This window comes from Capricornis sumatraensis, chromosome 7 (genome assembly GCF_032405125.1).
Source record: "Capricornis sumatraensis isolate serow.1 chromosome 7, serow.2, whole genome shotgun sequence".
NCBI classification, from domain to species: Eukaryota; Metazoa; Chordata; class Mammalia; order Artiodactyla; family Bovidae; genus Capricornis; species Capricornis sumatraensis.
In genome coordinates, this window is record NC_091075.1 from 95,784,700 (window position 1) to 95,808,695 (window position 23,996).

Here is a 23,996-nt window from a genome sequence, read left to right on the forward strand (position 1 = left end):
CTCTAACCCAGGCTTCAACAGTGCATGACCTAAGAACTTCCAGATGTTCAAGCTGGATTTAGAAAAGGCAGAGGAACCAGAGATCAAATTGCCAGCATCCACTGGATCATGGAAAAAGGAAGAGAGTTCCAGAAAAACATCTACTTCTGCTTTATTGACTATGCTAAAGCCTTTGACTGTGTGGATCACAACAAACTCTGGAAAATTCTTCAAGTGATGGGAATACCAGACCACCTGACCTTCCTCCTGAGAAATCTGTATGCAGGTCAAGAAGCAACAGTTAGAACTGGACATGGAGCAATGGACTGGTTCCAAATTGGGAAAGGAGTACGTCAAGGCTGTATATTGTCACCCTGCTTATTTAACTGATATGCAGAGTACATCATGCGAAATGCCAGGCTGGATGAAGCACAAGCTGGAATCAAGATTGCCAGGAGAAATATCAGTCACCTCAGATATGCAGATGACAACACCCTTATGGCAGAAAGTGAAGAAAAACTAAAGAGCCTCTTGATGAAAGTGAAAGAGGAGAGTGAAAAGCTTGGCTTAAAGCTCAACATTCAGAAAACGAAGATCATGGCATCTGGTCCCAACACTCCATGGCAAATAGATAGGGAAGCAATGGAAACAGTGAGATACTTAATTTTGGGGGGCTCCAAAATCACTGCAGATGGTGACTGCAGCCACAAAATTAAAAGATACTTGCTCCTTGGAAGAAAAGCTTTGACAAACCAAACAGCATGTTAAAAAGCAGAGACATTACTTTGCTAACAAAGGTCCATCTAGTCAAAGTTATGGTTTTTCCAAGTAGTCATGTATGGATGTGAGAGTTAGACTATAAAGAAAGCTGAGCACCAAGGAATTGATGCTTTTGAACTGTGGTGTTGGAGAAGACTGTTGAGGATCTCTTGGACAGCAAGGAGATCCAACCAGTCCATGCTAAAGAAAATCAGTCCTGAATATTCACTGGAAGGACTGATGCTGAAGCTGAAACTCCAATACTTTGGCCACCTGATGTGAAGAACTGATTCATTGTTAAAAGACCCTGATGCAGGGAAAGATTGAAGGTGGGAGGAGAAGGGGATGACAGAGGCTGAGATGGTTGGGTCACTGACTCAATGGACCTACGTTTAAGTAAGCTCCAGGAGTTGGTGGTGGACAGGGAAGCCTTGCATACTGCAGTCCATGGGGTTGCAAAGAAAGGGACATGACTGAGGGACTGAACTGAACTGAACTGAAGGTCGGGGATGAGGTACAGTCATAGATATGTGTAAGAGGGGCTTCCCAAGCGGCACTAGTGGTAAAGAACCCGCCTGCAAATGCAGGAGACATAGGAGATGCAGGTTTGATCCCTGGCTTGGGAAGATCCTCTGGAGGAGGAGATGGCAACCCACTCCCGTATTCTTGCCTGGAGAATCCCTTGGACAGAGACGTTTGGCTGGCTATAGCCCATAGGGTCCCAAAGAGTTGGACACAGCTGAAGCAACTTAGCATACACACACTCACGTGTGCAAGAGAGGAAATGACTTAAGCCCTGTCTCAACAGCCTCTTTCAGCTGATTTACACACCCCTTCAGTTCAGTTCAGTGAGTTCAGTCGCTCAGTCATGTCTGACTCTTTGCGACCCCATGAATCGCAGCACGCCAGGCCTCCCTGTCCATCACCAACTCCCAGAGTTCACTAAGACTCACATCCATCGAGTCCGTGATGCCATCCAGCCATCTCATCCTCTGTTGTCCCCTTCTCCTCCTGCCCCCAATCCCTCCCAGCATCAAAGTCTTTTCCAGTGAGTCAGCTCTTCGCATGAGGTGGCCAAAGTACTGGAGTTTCATCTTTAGCATCATTCCTTCCAAAGAAATCCCAGGGCTCATCTCCTTCAGAATGGACTGGTTGGATCTCCTTGCAGTCCAAGGGACTCTCAGAGTCTACTCCAACACTGCAGTTCAAAAGCATCAATTCTTCGGCGCTCAGCCTTCTTCACAGTCCAACTCTCACATCCATACATGACCACAGGAAAAACCATAGCCTTGACTAGACAGACCTTAGTCGGCAAAGTAATGTCTCTGCTTTTGAATGTGCTTTCTAGGTTGGTCATAACTTTTCTCCAAGGAGAAAGTGTCTTTTAATTTCATGGCTGCAGTCACCATCTGCAGTGATTTTGGAATGCCAAAAAATAAAGTCTAACACTGTTTCCACTGTTTCCCATCTATTTCCCATGAAGTGATGGGACCGGATGCCATGATCTTTGTTTTCTGAATGTTGAGCTTTAAGCCAACTTTTTCACTCTCCACTTTCACTTTCATCAAGAGGCTTTTGAGTTCCTCTTCACTTTCTGCCATAAGGGTGGTATCATCTGCATATCTGAGGTTATTGATGTTTCTGTAGGAAAATCCCGATCACTGTCCCAGCCTGAGGGTCGAGGCAACACTTGTCATTATGCTACTAGGGAACAATTTATCCTCATTATAGTTTCTGTTTTTTTCAATGGTGAAAGCCTTTTGAAGTTTGAATCTATAAATTCAAGTTGATGAGACATCGCTACATACAATCCCACAGGTCAGTATTCCTAAGTGTACATCTACTTGTATGTGTGGTGAGCACACACGCCCACAGGAGGCAGTGGAGAGCAGGGCTCCTGGACAGGGTTTCACAATCGGGCCTGGACCTTCCTACTCCTCTGCTGCCTACCAGCTCTATGTACTTAGACAAGTTACTTTAACTCAAGCCTTAAAGCCTTCATTTCACATCTGTAAAATTAAAATAATAGTATTACCAACCGCAAAGGGTGCTGTGAAAATACAGAGAGAGAAAGAGTATAAATAACAGCAGAGAAAGTCATTGATATGTGGTGGCAGCAGCTTATTGGAATTAATGCCGACGATCATCAACACTTTTATTATTGGAACCGAGTGAATGATGAAAGGAAAGCAAGAAAGCCACAAACCAGAGAAGGCTGGTTGGAGCAGAGTAGCAGCAGCACTGAAAGCCAGAGAAAATAAATCATGCAAAAGTCAGGCAGGCATACAAAGACCTAATATTTGTAAATAGGCATAAATATATTTTTAAAAATTTTTGTTTATTATTTATTTATACTGAAGCATAATTGCTGAATTGATGCTTTTGAATTGTGGTGTTGGAGAAGACTCTTGAGAGTCCCTTGGACTACAAGGAGATCCAACCAGTCAATCCTAAAGGAAATCAGTCCTGAATATTCATTGGAAGGACTGATGCTGAAGCTGAAACTCCAATACTTTGGACACCTGATGTGAAGAACTGACTCATTGGAAAAGACTCTCATGCTGGGCAAGACTGAAGGCAGGAGGAAAAGGGGACGACAGAGGATGACATGATCGAATGGCATCACCGACTCGATGGACATGAGTTTGAGCAAGCTCCGGGAATTGGTGATGGACAGGGAGGCCTGGCTTGCTGCAGTCCATGGTGTCGCAAAGAGTGGGACACAACTGAGCGACTGAACTGACTGAACTTTATTTATAGTTATCATAAAATATTGACTTTATTTCCTGTGTTGTGCAGTGTATCCTTATAGCTTATTTTATGTCTAATAATTTATATCTCTTATTCCCCTAACCCTATAATGCCCCTGCTCGCTTCCCTTTCCCCATTCGTAACCACTAGTTTAGAACAAATGCATTTTTTAAAGTATTATAGCCAAAAGTTTCATTCATCTGTAATTTGCAAAATAATTTAGGCAATCTTCTTTCCTTCTCCATCTTCCATCTTTTATAATGTCCTGAATAATTTATGTGCAAGCACACACCCTTAGCCACAGAGCCTTCAACAGTAGAGTTAGTGGGGAATCTTTGAGTTTGGGGTTTATTTTAATAGATTTTATTCTTAGAGCAGTTTTAGATTTCCAGAAAAATGCAGCAGAAGCTACAGAAACCTCCTACATGCCCCTCCTCCTCGCACACATCTTGCGTTAGCATGGTACATTGGTTATAGTTGATGAATGAATTAAATGATAAATGAATTAGATGATGATTACATGATGAACGAATGAACTGACACATTATTAACTAAAGTCCATACGTTAGGATTCACTCTTTGCGTTATACATTCTATGGGTTTGGACAAATGTTTAATGTCTTATGTCCACCATTACAGAATCATATGGAATAGTTTTACTGCCCTAAAAATCTGTGCTTCAGTCATTCATCCCTCTCTTTCTCCTTCTGAACCTCTGGTAGCCAGTGATCTTTTTATCTCTATAGTTTTGCCTTTTCCAGATGGTCCTATAGTTGAAATAATACAGTGTATGGGCTTTTCAGACTGCATCATTTCATGGCTTAATAACTCCTTTCCTTTTTGTGTTTTTTTTTTTTTTCATCACTGAGTGCTGTTTCACTGTGGGCTACCCAGGTGGCTCAGTAAAGAATTCACCTGCCAATGCAGGAGACCTGTGTTCAACCCCTGGGTCGGAAAGATCCCCCGGATAAGGAAATGGCAACCCATTCCAGTATTCTTGCCTGGGAAATCACACAGAGGACTCTCGTGGGCTACAGTCCACGGGGTCACAAAGAGTCGGACACGACACAGAGAGAGAGATGCTATTGAGCATCTTTTCATGCACTTTCTCACCATTTGTGTATCTGATATCTATTCAGATGCTTTGCCCTTTTTTAATTGGGTTGTTGGTTCTCTTTTTGTCGAGTTTTAAGAGCTTCTATGTATTTTAGATACAAGCCCTGTATCAGATATGTGTTTGCATACATTTTCTCCCAAGGTGTGGCTTGTCTTATGATTCCCTGAAGACCTTGAGTTTCCAGAAAAGGAAACTCGTGCTTGGAAGACTGTAGGGATTTGCTACAGATTTCATGGCTAGTCAGCGGCAGGGCCAGAAAGAGAGCTGTGAGTGCTCAATTCCTTTGGGCCATGTGGTCCTCACTGGAAGAAACAGCTCTAAGAGGCCCCGCAGGTTCAAATGCCAAATGGTGGAATATTTATCTTTAAAAAGACTGCCTTCACTTCTATCTTCTCTCATTAGGGCAGAAGAGATGAGAGTCTAAAAGTGGATGAGCAGCTGGCCAAAAAGGATGCTCAGGTCAGTAACAGAGCAGAGGAAACATGTTAACTCTCCTCCCTCCTTACTGCCTTCTTATATCTCCGGCATCAGCTGGGGCTGTGCTCTCTTCTTTTCTGTCTGAAGGAGAAGCCTGAAGCCCAGCGATACCTTAGCTCCATCTTTCTGCCTTCCCCAGTGCTGGTTATTATTGCCCTGGCTCCTGCCACTTCAACTGTCAGCTTTTTCTGCTAGAAGTGAGAGACAAGGCTTATCGAAGACCTCAATGACCTATGAAATAAACTTACCCCTCTTCTCATCCCACCTCCTCAAAAAGAGACAGAATTGGGTCCGTACTAGCATTTACGTCTTCTCTCTTTTCCAACAGATTCTCTATAATGCTGGTGAAAAGAGATGGGGCACGGATGAAGATGCCTTCACCGACATCCTGTGTCTAAGGAGCTTTCCTCAATTGAAACTGAGTATGGACTCACATTACAATCTCTTTATTTTTTTCTCTGCGTTGTGTTGTTTTTGCAAGTACTTGAGGGTTTAATATACATAATTCTGGAAAATGAAGTTAAAAATGGTGAAGGCGGTCCCATTTTTACGTACAGACATTTCAGGAAACGACCTGGGGAAGCTGTGCTCCAACTCAAGGAGAATCAACAGTACTCGGGTCTTACCCTCGGAGCTGAGTAGATTACCTGTGTGTGTTCAGTCACTCAGTCATGTCCAACTCTTTGCAACCCCATGGACTGTAGCCCAACAGGTTCTTCTGTCCATCGGATTTTCCAGGCAAGGATACTGGAGTGGGTTGCCATTTCCTCCTCCAAAGGGATCTTCCTGATCCAGGGATCAAAGCCACATTTTCTGCGTCGCCTGCATTGCAGGCAGATTCTTTACCGCCTAGTGTTGATGTTCAGTCACTCAGTTGTGTCCAGCTCTTTGCAACTCTTTGGACTGTAGCATGCCAGACTCCCGTGTCCTTCACCATCTCCCGGAGCTTGCTCACACTCATGTCCAGTGAGTCGGTGATGCCATCCAGCCATCTCATCCTCTGTTATATCCTTCTCCTTCTGCCTTCAATCTTGCCCAGCATCAGGGCCTTTTCCAGTGAATCAGTTCTTTGCATCAAGTGGCCAAAGTATTGGAGTTTCAGCTTCAGCATCAGTCCTTCCAATGAATATTCAGGACTGATTTCCTTTAGGATTGACTAGTTTGATCTCCTTGCTGTCCAAGGGACTCTCAAGAGTCTTCTCCAATACCACAGTTCTAAAGCATCAGTTCTCCAGTGCTTAGCCTTTTTTATTGTCCAGCTCTCACATCCATACATGACTACTGGATAAACCATAGCTTTGGCTAGATGGACCTTTGTTGGCAAAGTAATGTCTCTGCTTTTTAACATGCTATCTTGGTTTGTCATAGCTTTTCTTGCAAAGAGCAAAGTCTTTTAATTTCACGGCTACAGTCACCATCTGCAATGATTTTGGAACCCAAAAGAATAAGTCTGTCACCGTTTCCACTGTTTCCCCATCTATTTGCCCTGAAGTGATGGGACCAGATGCCAAGATCTTCAGTTTTTGAATGTTGAGTTTTAAGCCAGCTTTTTCCTTCTTCTCTTTCATCTTCATCAAGAGGCTCTTTAGTTCCTCTTCGCTTTCTGCCATAAGGGTTGTGTCATCTGCGTATCTGAGGGTATTGATATTTCTCCTGGCAATCTTGATTCCAGCTTGTGCCTCATCCAGCCCAGCATTTTGCATGATGTACTCTGCATATCAGTTAAATAAGCAAGGTGACAATATACAGCCTTGATGTACTCCTTTCCCAGTTTGGAACCAGTCCATTGTTCCATGTCTGGTTCTAACTGTTGCTTCTTGACCTGCATACAGATTTCTCAGGAGGCAGGTCAGGTGGTCTGGTATTCCCATCTCTTGAAGAATTTTCCAGTTTGTTGTGATCCACACAGTCAAAGACTTTAGCATCATCAATGAAATAGATGTTTTTCTGGAATTACCTTGCTTTTTCTATGATCCAGCAGATGTTGGCCATTTGATCTCTGGTTCCTCTGCCTTTTCTAAATCAGCTTGTACATCTGGAAGTTCTCAGTTGATGTATCATCGAAGCCTAGCTTGAAGGATTTTGAGCATTACCGTCTAGCATGTGAAATGAGTGTGTGACAGATAATAGACAGGGTCGGTTTGGGAGGGAGGAAAGAGGAGCCGCCCTCTGGGCTGAAAGCAGAGAGCAGTGTTTCTGCTGATGGCAGATCCTAAATCACGGCTTCTAGCCCCTTTCTTGCCTAGTTAGCTACTTTCCAGGAAAACCAGGCATTACGGGTGATCTCTGTTAATGCATAAATAGGGATTATCATTCAGCTTTTTCTGATATGAAGGTAAATGGGTGCAGTGGGGAAGCTGTTTTTCTCAGACCAGCTATTCCATGGAACTGCTAAGCACCCACCCCTTCACTCATGCGTCTCCCTGGGTCATTCTGGAAGCAACAGCACCCAAAAATCTAGAACGCCACTTCCTGTGGACATCTAACTGTGTCTTCCCTGTGCTGGTCTGGAGAACCACCACGGTGCATGACTATGCTTACACCGAGTTCGTGGGAAAATGAGGAGACTTGGACATTGAAATTTCATCCTTTTTAAAAATAATAGTGATTGTATAGTATAATTGCTTTATTAATATCTTTATTTGAAAAATAAAAACCAAACAATCATAGATCTCCAAATTTTCTGTTTTCAAATTTTACTTGGAAACAATATACTTGGCTTATGAAGTATCCCTCCAAGCTAGGTGGTGTGTGTACAGGTTTTACTTTCGGGAAATATTGACCAAGAACTTTCAATGCCTTCCAGTAAGTATGAAATAGGCTCTGCTGCCTTGGGGAGTGATTTATTATTCAGCACAAAGAAATCCTCACAGTTAAGATTTCAGTAGCAGATTTAAAATATGTTTGACTCATGACCACATTCTTGTTCCTCAGGTGCTGTTATCTTTTAAAAGTTAGCCCACCTTGCTAGAGAAATTGTTTATCATTTAACCTTTCAGGCTATTTTAAATGCTTACAGCCTAGGATGGGGAGGGAAGAAAGGAGAGAGAGAGATTAATCATTGAAGAAAATGGCCTATGAAGTTCAAGTTTTATTGTTGATGATATTTTAAAAAAAGAAATCCAAAACAAAAACTTCTGTGCTGAGTTTTTGATGGTTTAAAGAAGTGTTTGTGCTTTCTACTTAATAACATGATTTGCTGCATATCAAATCAGAAGCTAAAATATATTCAGGTATCAACTAGGATGCTTTCAATTTTTTTGCGATGCTGCTTTTCAGCATTTGATGAATACAGAAACATCAGCCAGAAGGACATCGAGGACAGCATAAAAGGAGAATTGTCTGGGCATTTTGAAGACTTACTGCTGGCCATAGGTAAGTCCATCAGTGCTTATAAACTGAGACGCTTTGCACTAGTTTTCAATCAGTGTCAGGATCAGCTCTTTTCATCTCAGAATCCTGACTGATCCATCTTTATGCTCCCCAGAGCCCTCAGCACAGTCCATGGTACACACCGTATGCTCAACAAATATTGTGAAATGGATGCAGGAAGATGTTGTCTGTTTAGGGCTTCCTTTGCCGTTTAACTGTGTGTTTATCTTGGTACCACGTTTGGATTATAAACTCCTTGAGAAAGAAAAATGTTACACTTCTACTGGCATTTTTATGGAGCCCATTGAAAGCCTAGATCTAAGCCCATATGGTAATTAATCATGTTTGGTTATTTTTGGAAGATGTCAGTGGCCTCCCAACATTAAACTCAGGACAGAACTGCGGGTCTCCTCCTTGTTGGCTGTGCGAACAGGGAGAATCAGAAAGAAAATAAGTCACGGACTGAATCTGTGCCTGGAGAGACACGTGGATTAACAGGCAGACAAAACATGGTTATGTAAGCTGGCCTGTCTTCTCCATCAGGTCTCTGCAGCCTGTGCTTTTAGGCACCCAAAGAACACCTTGCAAGAAAGATGCATTCAGAGGAAAGAGACACTCTTCAAAGACAGGATTCAGTGACCATTCTAGTCCAAGTCAAGCGTGCGAGAGTGCTTAGTCAGTCAGGTGTGTCCCACTCTTTGTGACCCCATGGTCTGTGGCCCTCCAGGCTCCTCTGTCCATGGGATTTTTCAGGCAAAAGTACTGGACTGGGTTGCCATTTCGTCCTCTAGGGGATCTTCCCGACCCAGGGATCAAACCCATGTCTCCTGTGTTTCCTGCATTGTAGGCAGATTCTTTACCCGCAACTCAGTCTAAATGCTCATAAGCACACAGGATTGTTCAGAATCCCAAAATTCTCTAATTTCTAATGACTGTTGGTCTTGCTTCTCTGCTAATGCCAGGGTAGGAGTACCTGTCCTCCACAAAACTTATCATTTCACCAATGAAATATCATATCTAACATCAATCATAATAATTAATAGCTTCTCCAGTGAGATAAAGATAGCTGATATCTAAGCGTACCCTCCAGAATGAGGCTCTGATTCATCTTTCAAATGTTAATTACCACCTCTGGAGGGTGGAAGGTGCCTCAAATTGTACTTTTTAAATAAACATTCGTCAGGCACGTACGACATGCTCGGCATTATGCTAACCTCTTGGCAAACAACAACCCATTTAAGCCTCATGACAATCCCATGGGTGAGGGATTGTTATTATCCCCATAGGAGACCTGAGGCACTGAAAGGTTAAGTTCCTTTCCCAGGTTACTCAGGGAAAGTGTGGTGGAGCTGGGGCTCTAACCTAGGCATTTGGGCTCCACAGTCTGTGATGTTAACCAGCCTCTCCAATGTGCTTCAGGGGAAACAGAGGTTGAAACCTGCACGTGTCACCCCATCCACAGTGAAGTATTCTAAATTACAGAAAAAGTACCAGGGAGCAAGCCCTCCCTAAGGTTTGGGCTGTATTCTCAGGATTTCCTCTGCATGTGTTATTTCACTAACTTCTGATCCTCTCTTCAGTGCCAAGAATAGGATCCAAATGCTGCTTTTAAAAAAATATGTACACACACACACACACACACACACACACACATACGGGCTTCCCAGGTGGCACTAGTGGTAAAGGACCCACCTGCCAATGCAGGGAACATAAGAGACACAAGTTCAATCCCTGAGTGCAGAAGACCCCCTGGAGGAGGGCATGGCAACCCACTCCAGTATTCTTGCCTGGAGAAGCATTCCATGGACAGAGGAGCCTGGTAAGCTGCAATCCATAGGGTTGCACAGAGTCAGACACAACTGAAGCATCTTAGCAAGCACATATGTGTGTGTATGCATAGGTGACTTGCTAAAAGACAGGCCAAGAAAGAATAAAAAGCTTCTTTTTCAATTAAAAAAAAAAAAACGAATCAGAGATCAGTCTCCATACTTAGCTTTGAGAATATTCCAGTGTCAGTGATAAAGCCAGTTAATTGTTTTCATTTCATCCTTTAACCTTTACATCAATTTTGCTGCTTTTTACCTTGCCTGCTGTATTATTTGAAAAACTTAAGAGGTACAGATTCTCACTTTGTTGAGCTAAGAGGCATTTTTGGAAATAGATACTGAATTATGCGCTAAATTTGGGCTACAGTGTGTGTTATTTTATCAAGTGAAAGAAACACTTTAAAATTTAACTAATTTAAAGTTCAAGATATGTCTCACTTTCATTCTCTATTTCAGGCTATCACTAGAATACATTTTAAAGAAATCTTTATTGAGATAGAAGTCAAGTACCATAAAATTCACCCGAAGTATGCAATTCAGTGCTCTCTGGTTTCACAGAGTTGTGCAGCTGTCACCCGGATCTAAGTTTGGGATCTTTCCATCAGCCCTCAAAGAAACCCTGTGCCCACTGACAGTCACCCCCCATCCCTCCCCACCCCTGGCAACCACCAGTTTCCTTTCTGAGTCAATAGATCTGCCTGTCCTGGCTATTTCATACACAAGGAATCTAATACACTGCCAACACATAGCTTGCGACGTGAAAAACCATCTAACATCTGAGAAATGCGTGGTAGGAAGATCGCTAGTTGTCAAATCTGTACGTAGATAGGAAGAAGCTTTCTTCAAAGAGACTATTTCATTAGGGAGAAGACTTTAATCTCAGAAATGTATACAGGAGTCTGAAAATCAAACAGAAAAAGCTTTTCTTTTATGGAGAAGAGATAAACAGATCTTAGCAGAAGCTTTTTTTTTGAGATTGATTTGTCGCGTGCTGGGTCTCCATTGCTGCATGCGCTTTTCTCTAGTTGTGGCGAGGGGGGCTCTTCTTTAGTTGTGGTCTGTGGGCTTATCATTGAGGTGCTGTCTCTCCTGGAGCAAGAACTGTAGGGTGTGCAGGCTTCGGTAGCTATAGCTCTTGGGCTCAGTAGTCGTGGCACAGCATGTGGGATCTCCCCGGACCCAGGGATTGAACCCTGCCTTGGTAGATGGATCCTTAACCACTGGACCATCAGGAAAGCCCTAGCAGAAATTTTTAAAGAAGTTGGACAAGCAAGGAGGCAGGATCATTGGGGGTTGAAAGGAAGCATGTCTCGCCTTGTCAGCTCGTTCTTAGGACAAGCTGAAAAGGAGGCATGTTGGCATTTTGGCACTTGCTCAGTCTGGGGACCAAGCGAGGATTCAGGGGCCTGTGACAGGGGTCAGGGGAAGGCCTGAGAAAGTTTGGTCAAAAGAACACAAATGGCAAGAAGCAGGCAACCATGAACTCTTGATCATCATAACGACCTTCAAAAGACTCCCTGATTTTTTGGAATTTCCCTGAGTTTTCCTACTGGGGTTGAGTCTTAAAGCAGGCTTCCTTATACTGTATACGCTACCACTTCCCCAAATATTCACACATGAGGAACAAATCTGATAGTTAAGACCATAAAGCGAAGGAGAGGATGAAGGATTATGGAAAGAAAAGATTCCCTGCATTTAGTTTGTGAGGAGTGAGATGATTGAAAGACTTAATAGGATAAAAGCAGGCATAAAAACTTCCAATCAAATGATTAAGGCTTGCTGAATATAAGTTTGAGAAAAATATAGGTAATACTAATTCACATCCTTGGTTTCTTCTCAGACAATTTCAAATCTGTAGCTGTTATCATGTTTGTCCCAGATTCCATGTTCCTAATACATTTCTCTGTTTCCCTTAAGACACAGACACAAAAGGTCTTTTCACTTTCCTTAAAAGAGTCTGAAAGGCACTATGAGAAAGCCACTGTTCTTGTTCTGATCTCCAAAATTCATTATAAAATTCATTCACTTTTGGTCAGCTTTCTACCTAGAGATCAAATTTAAGATGATACAAGTAATTGTGTTGCAATAAACAGACTTATTCCCTACAGACTTTTCTAGTCCTGGCTACTTTCACTTTAAAGGATAATTCATTTGCTCATGTTTTTGCCAGTTATCTTTATTATTATTATTATTATTATTTCTGCTTTACTCATTATTTCAAAATAAAGAATTGAAAGATTTTAGTGTGTTTTTTCAATGACTGAATTTAGATTACACACACTGGTTATGTAATTAATCAGTCTATAAATTCTAATTCAATCACTTAAGAAAAAAATCTTTCTATTGGAAAAATTGGTTTTAAGCTGAGTTCCAGTGCCCCTATCTGCCTAATGAGTTATTTGGAGCAACATCTCTGCAATCTTTAGACCCAAACTATTCATCAGCAGTCAAAGATGTTAGAAATGGAGCAGCCGTACACCCTAGGGAGTTATCAAATGTAAGCGTAGGTGTTGGTGTGTCTGGGATCTGGAAATGAGTCAGCTGCTGTGGGAGTATCTTTGGCAGGTAATTTTATTTTCCCTGTGGCTAAGGATAATTACTGTGTTAAAGTTCCATGCAAATATGATGTTATAAGGCTTCGAAATTCAGGTTGAGCATTCATTCATTCTTTCATTCTAAAGAAAAGTGAGGAGTAGGGAGGAGGAGAATGGTATGGTTACCCAAAAAGAATCTTTTTTAAAAATGTATTACTATAGATTAACTCAATTTCTATTAAATGAAACTGAACATTACTTTGCTTTTTTATAACAGTTCGTTGTGCGAGGAACACGCCTGCCTTTTTAGCTGAAAGACTGTACCAAGCTTTGAAGGTTGGTCTGGAAATTTCATTTATATTCTTAGCTTCCCTCAAGGAAAATGTAAAAATATTACTTAATATTGATGGCATTTCCTATTTCTTTTCCATTTTGATAGAGTTCTCTTTTGTAGCTAATCTGTCTACTAATTTGGCTCATAGGTTGATAATGAGTTTCCTAATCATTACAGAGGTAGGTGCACTGAAGTGCTGACTAAATTATTTCTCCCACTTCACAGTAATGTAGGCAGTTGATTGGTTTTAGGACAACAGCCCTCAAACGTGATCCAGTGGCCTCTCAAGCCACCTTACTTAACCCACACTGAGCTAGCCACCTTACTTAACCCACACTGAGCTAGCCGCCTTTCAGGATGTAGAAACCCTGTGTTTTCTCGTCTGCTGTCACTTCTAGGCGGGGAGCTCTGTGAATCTGTTCAGTTCTTTCTCGTTTATATCTTCAGACCCTCATAGTGAGCCTGGCATGCAGAAGATGCTGACTGCAATTTCTTCCTGGACATTTCCTATAGATATCACGTGCCCTTTCAAAGCTGTGTCTGCAATAAACACAGCACTTTCGTCACCTCCCATCCCAGTCTTGCTTTGCCTCCTGCCTTCAGTCATCTCAGTGGATAACACCGATAGGAACTAGCCTTCCTCCCCAGCCTTGATCTCTACAGCTCAGCCACGTCAGCCTTCTTTCTGTTCCGTGATTACTCCAAGCGTCTGCCCATGTCAGGGTCTTGGCGTTTGTCATGCTCCCTGCCCGGTGTGTGTCTCCTCCAGATCTATCTATGGCTGCCTCCTCTCATCTCTGAGGTCTCAGCTCATGCGTCCTCCTGAGAGAGGTCTTCCCTGTCTACCCAGGTCACCTGACTTCCTTTCACTCACACTCCACCCCATCGTTCTCAGTACCACTAACTTACTGTCCTTCCTGTCCACCTCCATCAGCGAGAACTCCATGAGAGTGTGTAGTGTAAGCATTTGTTGTGCTCAGTAAGCATTTGTTGAACGAATAAATGAATGGTGTCAATATCCACCTAACTGCTCAGCTAGAAATTCTACACTTCTCTTTCCCTCTTTCTTCTCAAACATCATTAAGATTTGTCAGTCTACCTTTACGAGCATCTCTTAAATCTTATCAATTTTCTCCATCCCTACGACCATTATTGTAGATCAGGCCGTCATCATCGCTTTCTGTCTCTCTCTTGGTTATATAATCACTTCTGGATGGCTCTCAAAGCTTCCAGTCTTATTCTGTCATCTTCATCCTACTCTTTTCCTGAAATCCATTCTTCAGACTGCTGCTGTCAAAGGAAACTTCTGAAATTACAAATCTGATCTGATCTCAACACACTCATTTTTAACAGACTACAAATAGTTCTTCACACTCAGGATGAAGTCAGAATTTCATTTCATGGTTTATAAGGTCTGGCCTTTCCAGATATATTTCTTGCTGTTCCTTCTTATTACTTATGTATCCGTAAATGTGGTATTATTTCTTGCCCTAAAGCGTCACGTATGCTGTATCTTACATTGAAACTTTTTTTTTTTTTCCCCTCTGCATAATAACTCCATTCCTTCTTCTCCTGGCTGGCTATTGGCCCCAGCTTAAATCCCACTTTCTCAAACAGTCCTTTACTAATCCTTGATTTGAATATGGTAGGCCTCCCTAACATACGCTCCCATAGTACCCAACACTTCCCATATATCAGATTTTCTTGTAATGGCCCATTTTCTCACCTGTATCCTTTACAAAACTGAAAGCTTAACAGGGGCGTCTCATCTCTGTTTTCAGCATTTAGCAATGCAATGGCAGAAAATGTTCTTGAATAAATGAATGAGGGTGTTTGATGAAAAATGAGAGAAGGAGTCACTGTGGTTGAATAGTTAGTGTACCATGCATGATCAGTGTCTCATGAATAGAGATCCATGTGTTGTTTTGTGAGCAATGAGATTGGTCTCGTGGACACTTGCATTTCTTAACAGGGTGCCGGAACTGATGAGTTTACTCTGAACCGAATAATGGTTTCCAGATCAGAGATTGACCTTCTGGACGTTCGAGCAGAGTTTAAGAAGCTTTCTGGCTACTCCCTGTATTCAGCAATTAAAGTAAGTCTCTTCTTAAAAATAGCAAAACATGTCTTGCCTCTGTCTACCCGTCGTCTTTCCCTTATAATCCTCAAGTCATGGAAATTCATGAGTTAGGTTTCTCTCTCCTTGTCAGTGTGTAAATGTGTTTTTTGAATTATTTGTCAGCCATAAAAAGGAGTGAATTTGAGTCAGTGGTGATGTGGATGAATCTAGAGTCTGTCATACAGGGTGTAGTAAGTCAGAAAGAGAAAAACAAGTGTCATGTATTAATGCACAAATGTGGAATCTGGAAGAATGGTGCTGCTGAACCTATTTTCAGGGCAGGAATAGAGGCACAGAGGGAGAGAATGGATTTGTGGACACCAGGAGGGAGTGGAACAAACTGAGAGAGTAGCATTGACATATATGCACTTTTTTGGGTGAAACAGCCAATGGGAAGCTGCTGTGTAGCACATGGAACTCAGCCTGATGCTCGTGATGACCCAGATGGATGGCATAGGGGTGGCTGGGAGGGACGTTTCAGAGGAAGGGTGTATGTGTATACATATGGCTGATTCATGTTTTGTACAGCAGAAACTTAACACAACATTGTAAAGCAATTCTATTCCAACCTAAAGATTAAGAAAAAAGAAAGAAAGAAACCTCAAACAAAGAGTGACAAAATATTTCTTAAAGATAGTAATTATTTTTCAGCTCTAAAATCCTAGGTACATAAAAGGCACTCAACATTTTATTTTTTTTAGGTTTAGTGGCCACTGATTTTTCTTCTTTTGTGAACTGCATATGCAAATTGCTTGTCTGTTTTCTTATATTGCACTGTTTTAATTTATTTCAGTTATTCTTTCTGGCAGTAGAACAAAAGTATGTATTTTACATTTCCTCTTTGTTTTACACAAAATATAACATGATTCTGCACTTTGCAGTTCTTTTCATTCCAGGAAGGAAGCTTTCTCATTCTTTTTCTTTAACTTTTTATTTTGCATTGGAGTATAGCTGGTTGATAAACAATGTTTTGATAGATTCAGATGAACAGTGAAGGAACTCAACTATACATATACATGTATCCATTCTCCCCCAAATTTCCCTCCTGTCCAGACTGCCACATAGCATTGAGCAGAGTTCCATGTGCTATACAGTAGGTTCTTATCGGTTATTCATTTTAAATACAGGAGTATGTACATGTCCATCCTAAACTCTCTAACTGTCCCTTCCCTCCACCCTTCCACCTGCCGGCAGCCATCAGTTCATTCTCTAAGACTGTGAATCTCTTTCTGTTTTGTAAGTAAGTGCATTTGTATCATTTCTTTTTAGATTCCACATATAAGGGATGTCTTACAATATTTCTCCTTCTTTGTCTGACTTACTTCACTCAGTATGACGCTCTCTAAGTCTACCATGTTGCTGCAAATGACATTATTTCATTCTTTTTAATGGCTGGGTAATATTCCATTGTATGTATGTACCATATCTTCTTTATCCATTCCTTTGTCGATGGACATTTAGGTTGCGAGGAAGTTTTCTCATTCTTTTTAACAGCTGCATATCATTCCATTACTTGTATATTTGTACCTACCACATCAACAGATGTTTCAAGTTTCTTGCTATTCTAAACAACACTGCAATACGCATGTGTGATTTTATCAGGTCCAAATGTATCTGAAGAGAGTGCTCAATAGTAGATAGGAGTGCTGAGACAGATGTCAGTACACCTGTAATTTTGATTGTTGTTCAGTTGCTAGTCGTGTCCAACTCTCTGTGACCCCACGGACTGCAGCACACCAGGCTTCCCTGTCTTTCACTATCTCTAAGGACAGGGAATTTTGGTAAATATTATCAAGTGACTTCCACTGCACCTCAATTAGTCAACTAGATTTGCTCATCAAAATCATTGTTATTTTTTTTAATGAGAGCTGTCTGTGGTTTTTGTACTAAACCTTTGCAGGAAAAGATACATGCTTAAGTTGAAAAAGAAAATTTATTCGAAAAGGCCACTGTCTGGTTGCGCCTGGGGCTTAGTACAGATTTCATCAACTGCTCACGCTCAATGCAATTTGAATCGATTCTGACACATTACAATAGTTTCAATCAACAGAGGAAGATACAATAAAGTTAACTAAATTGTACTTACCAAGGCAGAAAAGGAGACACATACATTTTATAAAGATTTCTAGTAACAAGGTTGAAACATGAAGAGGTCCTTTGGTTCACCCTTGGCAAACCAGAAAATCCAATTAACTGATAGCTCTCCCTCTCCAGATGGCCTGGGTAATTGAAGCTTATTGTATTAGGAAACATGTAAGCAATGTGTATCTTGATAGAAAAGAAAAATCCATTGCTGAAGAGTTCAGTGTGTAATTTAAAATTATCTTAGGTTTCTTCATTTCTGTTGCCTAACATAGATTATTAAGTAATTTCATTACGTTTTCGATATTGATGAATAGAATCTTTTTGTCTATCATCCTTGCCTTGGCTTCTGTCTTCCTCTTCCTTCTGCCTTTAGTTTAAACATTTCTCTGCTCATTAACACCTTAGGTGATGACTGGAGGGGAGAAGAGGAAGAAAGTAAGTGAAAAACAAATGTGTGTCTCTTAATACTAAGACATTTTAAAAAATTGAATGAAATTAGTTTTTGGTAGATTTTCTTGATCAACAAATTAAGTATCTATCTAAAAAATAACTTGACTCCAGAGTCTTTAAGAGAAAATGTAGTAGCTACCCTCAGTTAGTTCCTAATTTATGTGTAAATTGAGGTGGACATAAATAAAGCAATTTCAAGATAATCATCATATTTCATATTGGTACTACTTGCTAAAATGTGAGATTGTAAGTGCAAAGAAATTTGAAAAAAGGATAAAGTAGGCTGACAAAATAATGTGAAACAGCGTAAAATGAAATATTGGATGTGGGGTCTAGAGGAGTAATAGAGAAATTGAGAGTAACAGATGTTTGGGATTAGATAGAGAATCTTCCCAGGTGGCGCTGTGTGTGTGTTTAGTCGCTCAATTGTGTTCAGTTCTTTGCAGCCCCACGGACTGAAGCCCGGCAGGCTCCTCTGTCCATGGAATTTTCCAGGCAAGAATACTGGAGTCTGTTGCCACTTCCTACTCTAGGGGATCTTCCCAACTGAGAGATTGAACCCACATCTCTTCCATTGGTACACGAGTTCCAGGTGGCGCTAGGGGTAAAGAACCCGCCTGCACATGCAGGAGACAGGAGAGATACAGGTTCCATCCCTGGGTCAGGAAGATCCCCAGAAGGGGAGTATGCAACCCACTCCGAGTATTCTTGCCTGGAGAATTCCATGGACAGAGGAGCCTGGTGGGCTACAGTCTGTATGGACGCAGAGAGTCAAACACAACTGCAGCGACTTAGCACACGGCACATTTCTTAGGGAAGTGAGTCTGAAGCTTACCTTTCAGGTTAATAAGCATGTGCGGAGTGCCTTATGAGCCTGGTGCTATGCTGGTCAATAGAGTCTGAAAGGTGAGTGCTCTAGAAACACATGTTTGATGAGAAGTAGAAGGATAAGTACCCTGTCCAGTGTTCTTGCCTGGAGAATCCCAGGGATGGGGGAGCCTGGTTGGCTGCCGTCTACGGGGTCTTACAAAGTCAGACATGACTGAAGCAACTTAGCAGCAGCAGCAGCAGAAGGATAAGTATTAATAAGGTGCTTGATTAATTAGGAGCCTACCTTGGGAATATGGAAAAATACAATCTCAGTGGCAAGATCCATTCAGTTGAAAGAGAGCCTTGAGAACAGGAAATTGGTATTCCATTCATTCAATTTAAAATACTTACTGAAAGTATATTATGTGCCAGGCTCAGAGTAACAATTATAAGTAAAGAAAAAAAAGTTTTCTGCCCTTATGGAATTAGAAATAAATGTAAAATTACAGCCATGTTCGATGTAAAGGAAAGAGAGATTGTGCTGTAAGATCACATAACAGGAGGGTTTGACCTGCAGGAAGGTTTTGATTCAGAACTGAAAATGATTAGACTTAACAAGGCAAAGGTTGTAGGGGTCAGAATTCAGCACAGCATTCTAACAAAAGGAGTCATGAGTGGAAAGACCTCATGGTGGAAGAAATGTAATGAAAAACGAGGCTGGAGGGACCGGATTGTGCAGGGCCTTTTTGGCAATGTTTAAAGATTTATCTTTTGCTTAAGAGTGATGGGAAGCCATTGAAGTGTTTAAATTTTAAGCACATAGTGTCATGACCAGAAGTATGTTTAGAAAAGATCTCGTGACTATGGAGAATGAATTGGACATAAGATAGAAGGGATGTGGAGTGATGGGCTACTGTATTAGTCATATTAGAGTAGCTCTGATTCAAAATAGTTGATGCAGAGCTACTGCTAATACAAAGAGAGGAAAAAGCAAAGACTCAAAAGATACTTAGGAGTTAAAACTTCAAATGACTCAATATGACATCTTGTGAAAAGAAAGGAGTTGAGGATGACTCCCAGGTGTCTGGGGCTTCCCAGGTGGCTCAGCGGTAAAGAATCCACCTGTAGTGCAGGAGCTGCAGGAGACACAGGTTCGATCCCAGGGTCGGGAAGATCCCCTGGAGGAGGGCATGGCAACCCTCTCAAGTATTCCTGCCTGGAGAATCCCATGGACAGAGGAGCCTGGCAGGGGTACGGTCCATAGGATTGCAAAGAGTCAGACACAACTGAAGTGATTTAGCACACACGCTTCTTTCCTTACAAGTAGATCAGGTTTTTAGTGGTTTTTCTTTTTTTTTTTTTTTTCCCTTTGCGGGGAGTCAGGGAGAAAATTCCACATGTTAAGTTCGAGATGTCTTTTGTCGAGTTAAAAACAAATGCACAACGTCAGAGTTGCGAATTATGTTTTATCTGGGGCAAAATGAGGACTGCAGCCTGGGGAATCTCACTTCAGATAGCTCTGAGGAACTACTCCAAAGAGGTGGAGGTGGGGAAGGTCAATACATATGTGATTTTGGTTAAAGGGGAGTTCATGGAATCAAGCGCTTATTTTACAGAAGGTTTTCTGCTAGTCATGAGGACCTGATGTCACAATGAAGGGATTTAGTGATTTTCTAGATATGAGGAAATGCAAGGATTGGGTTCATAAAATTAGTTCCTAAAAATGTCTGTCTGAAGACCTGTTCTGCTAGTTTTCCCGGAGTACAGTGGCTCATTCCTGACCTCCACCCTGAACTTCCTCCAGGGTTTATTGAAGGACAGCTTCCTACAGCAGCACATGATTTAACCCTTGTAGAGGTAGATGCCAAATACTCATGGCAAGTTACAATTTGTAACTGACGCTCCAAAACATGCAAATAGAGATGGCGAGTTGTAGCTAGTGGTATGGGATGTATTTTCAGAAATAATTGTGTCACTGAATCTTTGGACATGCATGCAAATTCTCTAGGGAGAAAATATAGATTCAGAGAAAATGTAATACGAATTTTAAGTGATAAATTGGGATTTAAGCATTACTAGCAGTGACTGGCTAAAGAGTGGAGGATGAGTCTACAAAGAAGACAGAAGTGGAGATGGCAGAGAGGAAGGAAGGAAAGTCAGAACTATTTACAGGATAAGAGAGGGCTACTTGCTTAATGGGTATGATGGTCATTGAACCCATTTCCCAAAACAAGAAGCATTAACACCTTGGAAAATACGCATTGAGAATCCAAGGAAACTAATGACAAGAGATGAGAGCCTAGAATAGATTTGTTGTGGTCAGAATGGAAAAAGATTGGGAGAGGAGAGAACCACCAGTACCACTGTTAAAAATAGGCCAACAGAAACATTTAGTTTCTTAAGAACAATTAATATGGCCTAATTAGGAAGCTGTAAATTATGTTTAAAGGTTTTGAAAATACATTGATATTTTTGGATAACAATTTCTAACACTCCATAAAATAGAATTTTTTATTCATATAGAGGACTTCACCTTCCAATATAGAGGATTTGAGTTTGATCCCTGATGAGGTAGCTAAGATCTCACATGCCTGGTGGCCAAAAAAAAACAAAACATAAGATAGAAACAATGTTGTAACAAATTCAATAAAGACTTTAAAAGTGGTCCACGTCAAAAAAATTCTTTTTAAAAAGAATAGCTATTTTCCTGAAAGATATAAAGGAATAAAGGTAGGAGAAAAGGATGAACATTTATTGTCTACAGTGGATCAAAATGTTATGTTTAGTTCTGTTTTAAACTACTTGGATGTATTTTCTCAGGTAACTAATAGAACCCCTAATACTTGTTTACAACTTAGATCAGAGATGGCTAGAGGGAGCTGTTTTAATACAAAGCCAGAGCATTGCTGACTTGGCAGTGATTCAAAGACTTAAAAACTAAAATTTATGTAAAACAGAAGACTGTGTATTAAGGCCTGTTGTGTCTTATTATGAAAGCAGTGCTTAGTCTCTTCTCTAAGTGACCCTTCCTCATTGCTTCCTCTACCTTACTACAGTATAAATTTTAACTGATAAGAAGTTGCCCTGAATCAAATAAGAATAATGTGAGGATTTTAAGCAATCTTGGTCAAAAGCCAAGTTTTATCTCAGATGCTATGCAAACATTTTGCCTCTTTTACATAACAAACATGGCAACTTGTACTTAAAGCCTCAGTCTCCCTAATGGCTCAGTGGTAAAGAATCTGGTGGCCAGTGCAGGAGACGCGGGAGGCACGGGTTTGATCCCGGGGCTGGGAAGACCCCTGGAATACTAAATGACAATCCACTCCAGTATTCTTGCCTGGAGAATTCTATGGACAGAGAAGTCTGGTGGGCCACAGTCCATGGGGTCACAAAGCGTTGGACACAAATGAGCAACTGAGCACAGCATACACATGGTATCTTTTCTGAATCTTTTTTGGCTATCCTAGGAGAGAGGAACTGGGAAACCTACTCTATAGGAAGGTAGCTTATTTCACTTTCTTAAGTCAGGAAGTATAGAATGGGGTTAAGCAGCCAGGTTAACTGGCTCTGAATTCCGATTCTGCGCTTATTCTCTATAATCTGGGATAAATATCCTAACTTCTGTCTTTCTCATATTACTTCTTGGTTAAATGGAGATAGTTATGGTACCTACTACACAGTTGTTGTAAGGATTAAAGTAGTTAACCTTTAGAAGAGCAAGTGTTTGATAAGTATTAATATAAATATAATAAAATATTTTTTAAAGTTTGGTGAGAAAATAAAGGTTATGTAATATTATGTAATTGATGTACTCTTCCTTTTTTAAAAAACCCGAGTTGACATTTAACCACAATATATCACGCAGAATTTAAGTATTGTATATTGTAAAGAAGATGCTAGGCTGAAACGCGATTTCCCACAGATATGACTGGATGGTGGAACTGCAGGTATATATTACTAAACGGTACAGGTTGTGAGCTTCCCACACTGGTGACTGCCCTAGTGCTGCAGAATTCGATTCATCCATGGTCCCCTCATTATTTACACTGTGTCTCTCCTTCTCTCCGCCTGTCCTGTTCCTTGCAGTCGGATACTTCTGGAGACTATGAGATCACACTCTTAAAGATCTGTGGAGGAGATGACTGAGTCAAGAACATCCTTTCCAAAGGCTGCCTGCTCCCACGATGGGCATTTTCCTCAGCTCTGCCTACTCCTTTTTCATGGTATTTACAAGTACAAGCAAGTGTCCACAATATCCTCTTTTTAACAGAAATTCTCATTGTTCCATAATAATAATAACCACAAAAAGTGATTATTGTCATAGAACGTCTCATCATAATGTAGCCACTTATAAATGAAATTTTTAAATGAAATTAAAGATCTGCTAATACTACCCAAATTGCATTTCTGCTTTGGAAGTGAGAATCTTTGTATCGTTCTAAAGCACTCAATGCCAAACAGTGTAATAAAAGTTGTTGCCTATGTAAAAGGTGATCTGTCTGTTAGTTTTTATCATCTGCCACCGTTGTTTGGTACCTGGTGCCAATGACTAAAGATATTTTAAAACATGTTTTTGTTGTAAAAGCTGTGGTTGCTTCAATTTATCTAGTGTCTTATTAATCACATTCATCTTTAAGAAAGAAATAAAAATGAAGATCTATGTAATCCTGGCCTCCCTTTTCTAGTATGATCAAGTAGAGGAGTGGCAATGCATGAGAAGCTATTTTAGCCCTCAGATAACATCCGCTAAACTATTGATCTAACCACTGCCTATCTGAATAGTGAACATGACTTGTGGTTGCTTCATGCTAAATACTACTTTCCCAGAATGAGTATTTAGAATCAAGTTTCTTAGGTATCTTTTTCCTCTAAAATAAGTTTGCAGAACTATACACTTTTTCTTTTATGTTTTTTTTTGAAAGGGACCTAAGATGAAATACCTAGATTAAAAGGAAATATATAAGGTACAAAGCTCTAGGTAGAGTTATGAGCCTGAGCAGAAATAGAAATGATAGATGTATGAAAAATAGAGTGATGTGTGAGTTCAGAACTTTTAATCAGTAGATTCCACACTTCAGCATTTCTGAGACCTTTCAAATAGATGGCGAAGAAGTTATTTCTTGTCCTGAGATTTCCAAAATGCATATGGGAATAAAGCACGGGGATTTAGAATCTGCATGCCAGGTTTTGACATCCTGCCTTAGAAAGTGAAAGTGAAAGCCACTCAGTCGTGTCCAACTCTTTGCAACCCCATGGACTGTACAGTCCAAGGAATTCTCCAGGTCAGTATACTGGAGTAGGCAGCTGTTCCCTTCTCCAGGGGATCTTCCCAACCCAGAGATCAAACCCAGATCTCCCACATTGCAGGAGGATTCTATAC

At 41.0% G+C, this 23,996-nt stretch overlaps 1 protein-coding gene across 1 annotated transcript in view; it reads left to right on the forward strand.

Moving 5' to 3' along the window:
- The window catches only part of ANXA3 (annexin A3), a 77,282-nt gene extending 54,161 nt beyond the window's left edge, over nucleotides 1–23,121 (forward strand). Inside the window, exons 8-13 of the mRNA XM_068975305.1 lie at nucleotides 5,009–5,065; nucleotides 5,412–5,505; nucleotides 8,363–8,458; nucleotides 13,093–13,151; nucleotides 15,122–15,244; nucleotides 22,703–23,121. Coding sequence (XP_068831406.1) covers nucleotides 5,009–5,065; nucleotides 5,412–5,505; nucleotides 8,363–8,458; nucleotides 13,093–13,151; nucleotides 15,122–15,244; nucleotides 22,703–22,762 — 489 coding nt within the window. The 3' untranslated portion in view covers nucleotides 22,763–23,121. The remainder of the gene's footprint in view (nucleotides 1–5,008; nucleotides 5,066–5,411; nucleotides 5,506–8,362; nucleotides 8,459–13,092; nucleotides 13,152–15,121; nucleotides 15,245–22,702) is intronic.
- The last annotated feature ends 875 nt before the right edge of the window (nucleotides 23,122–23,996 follow it).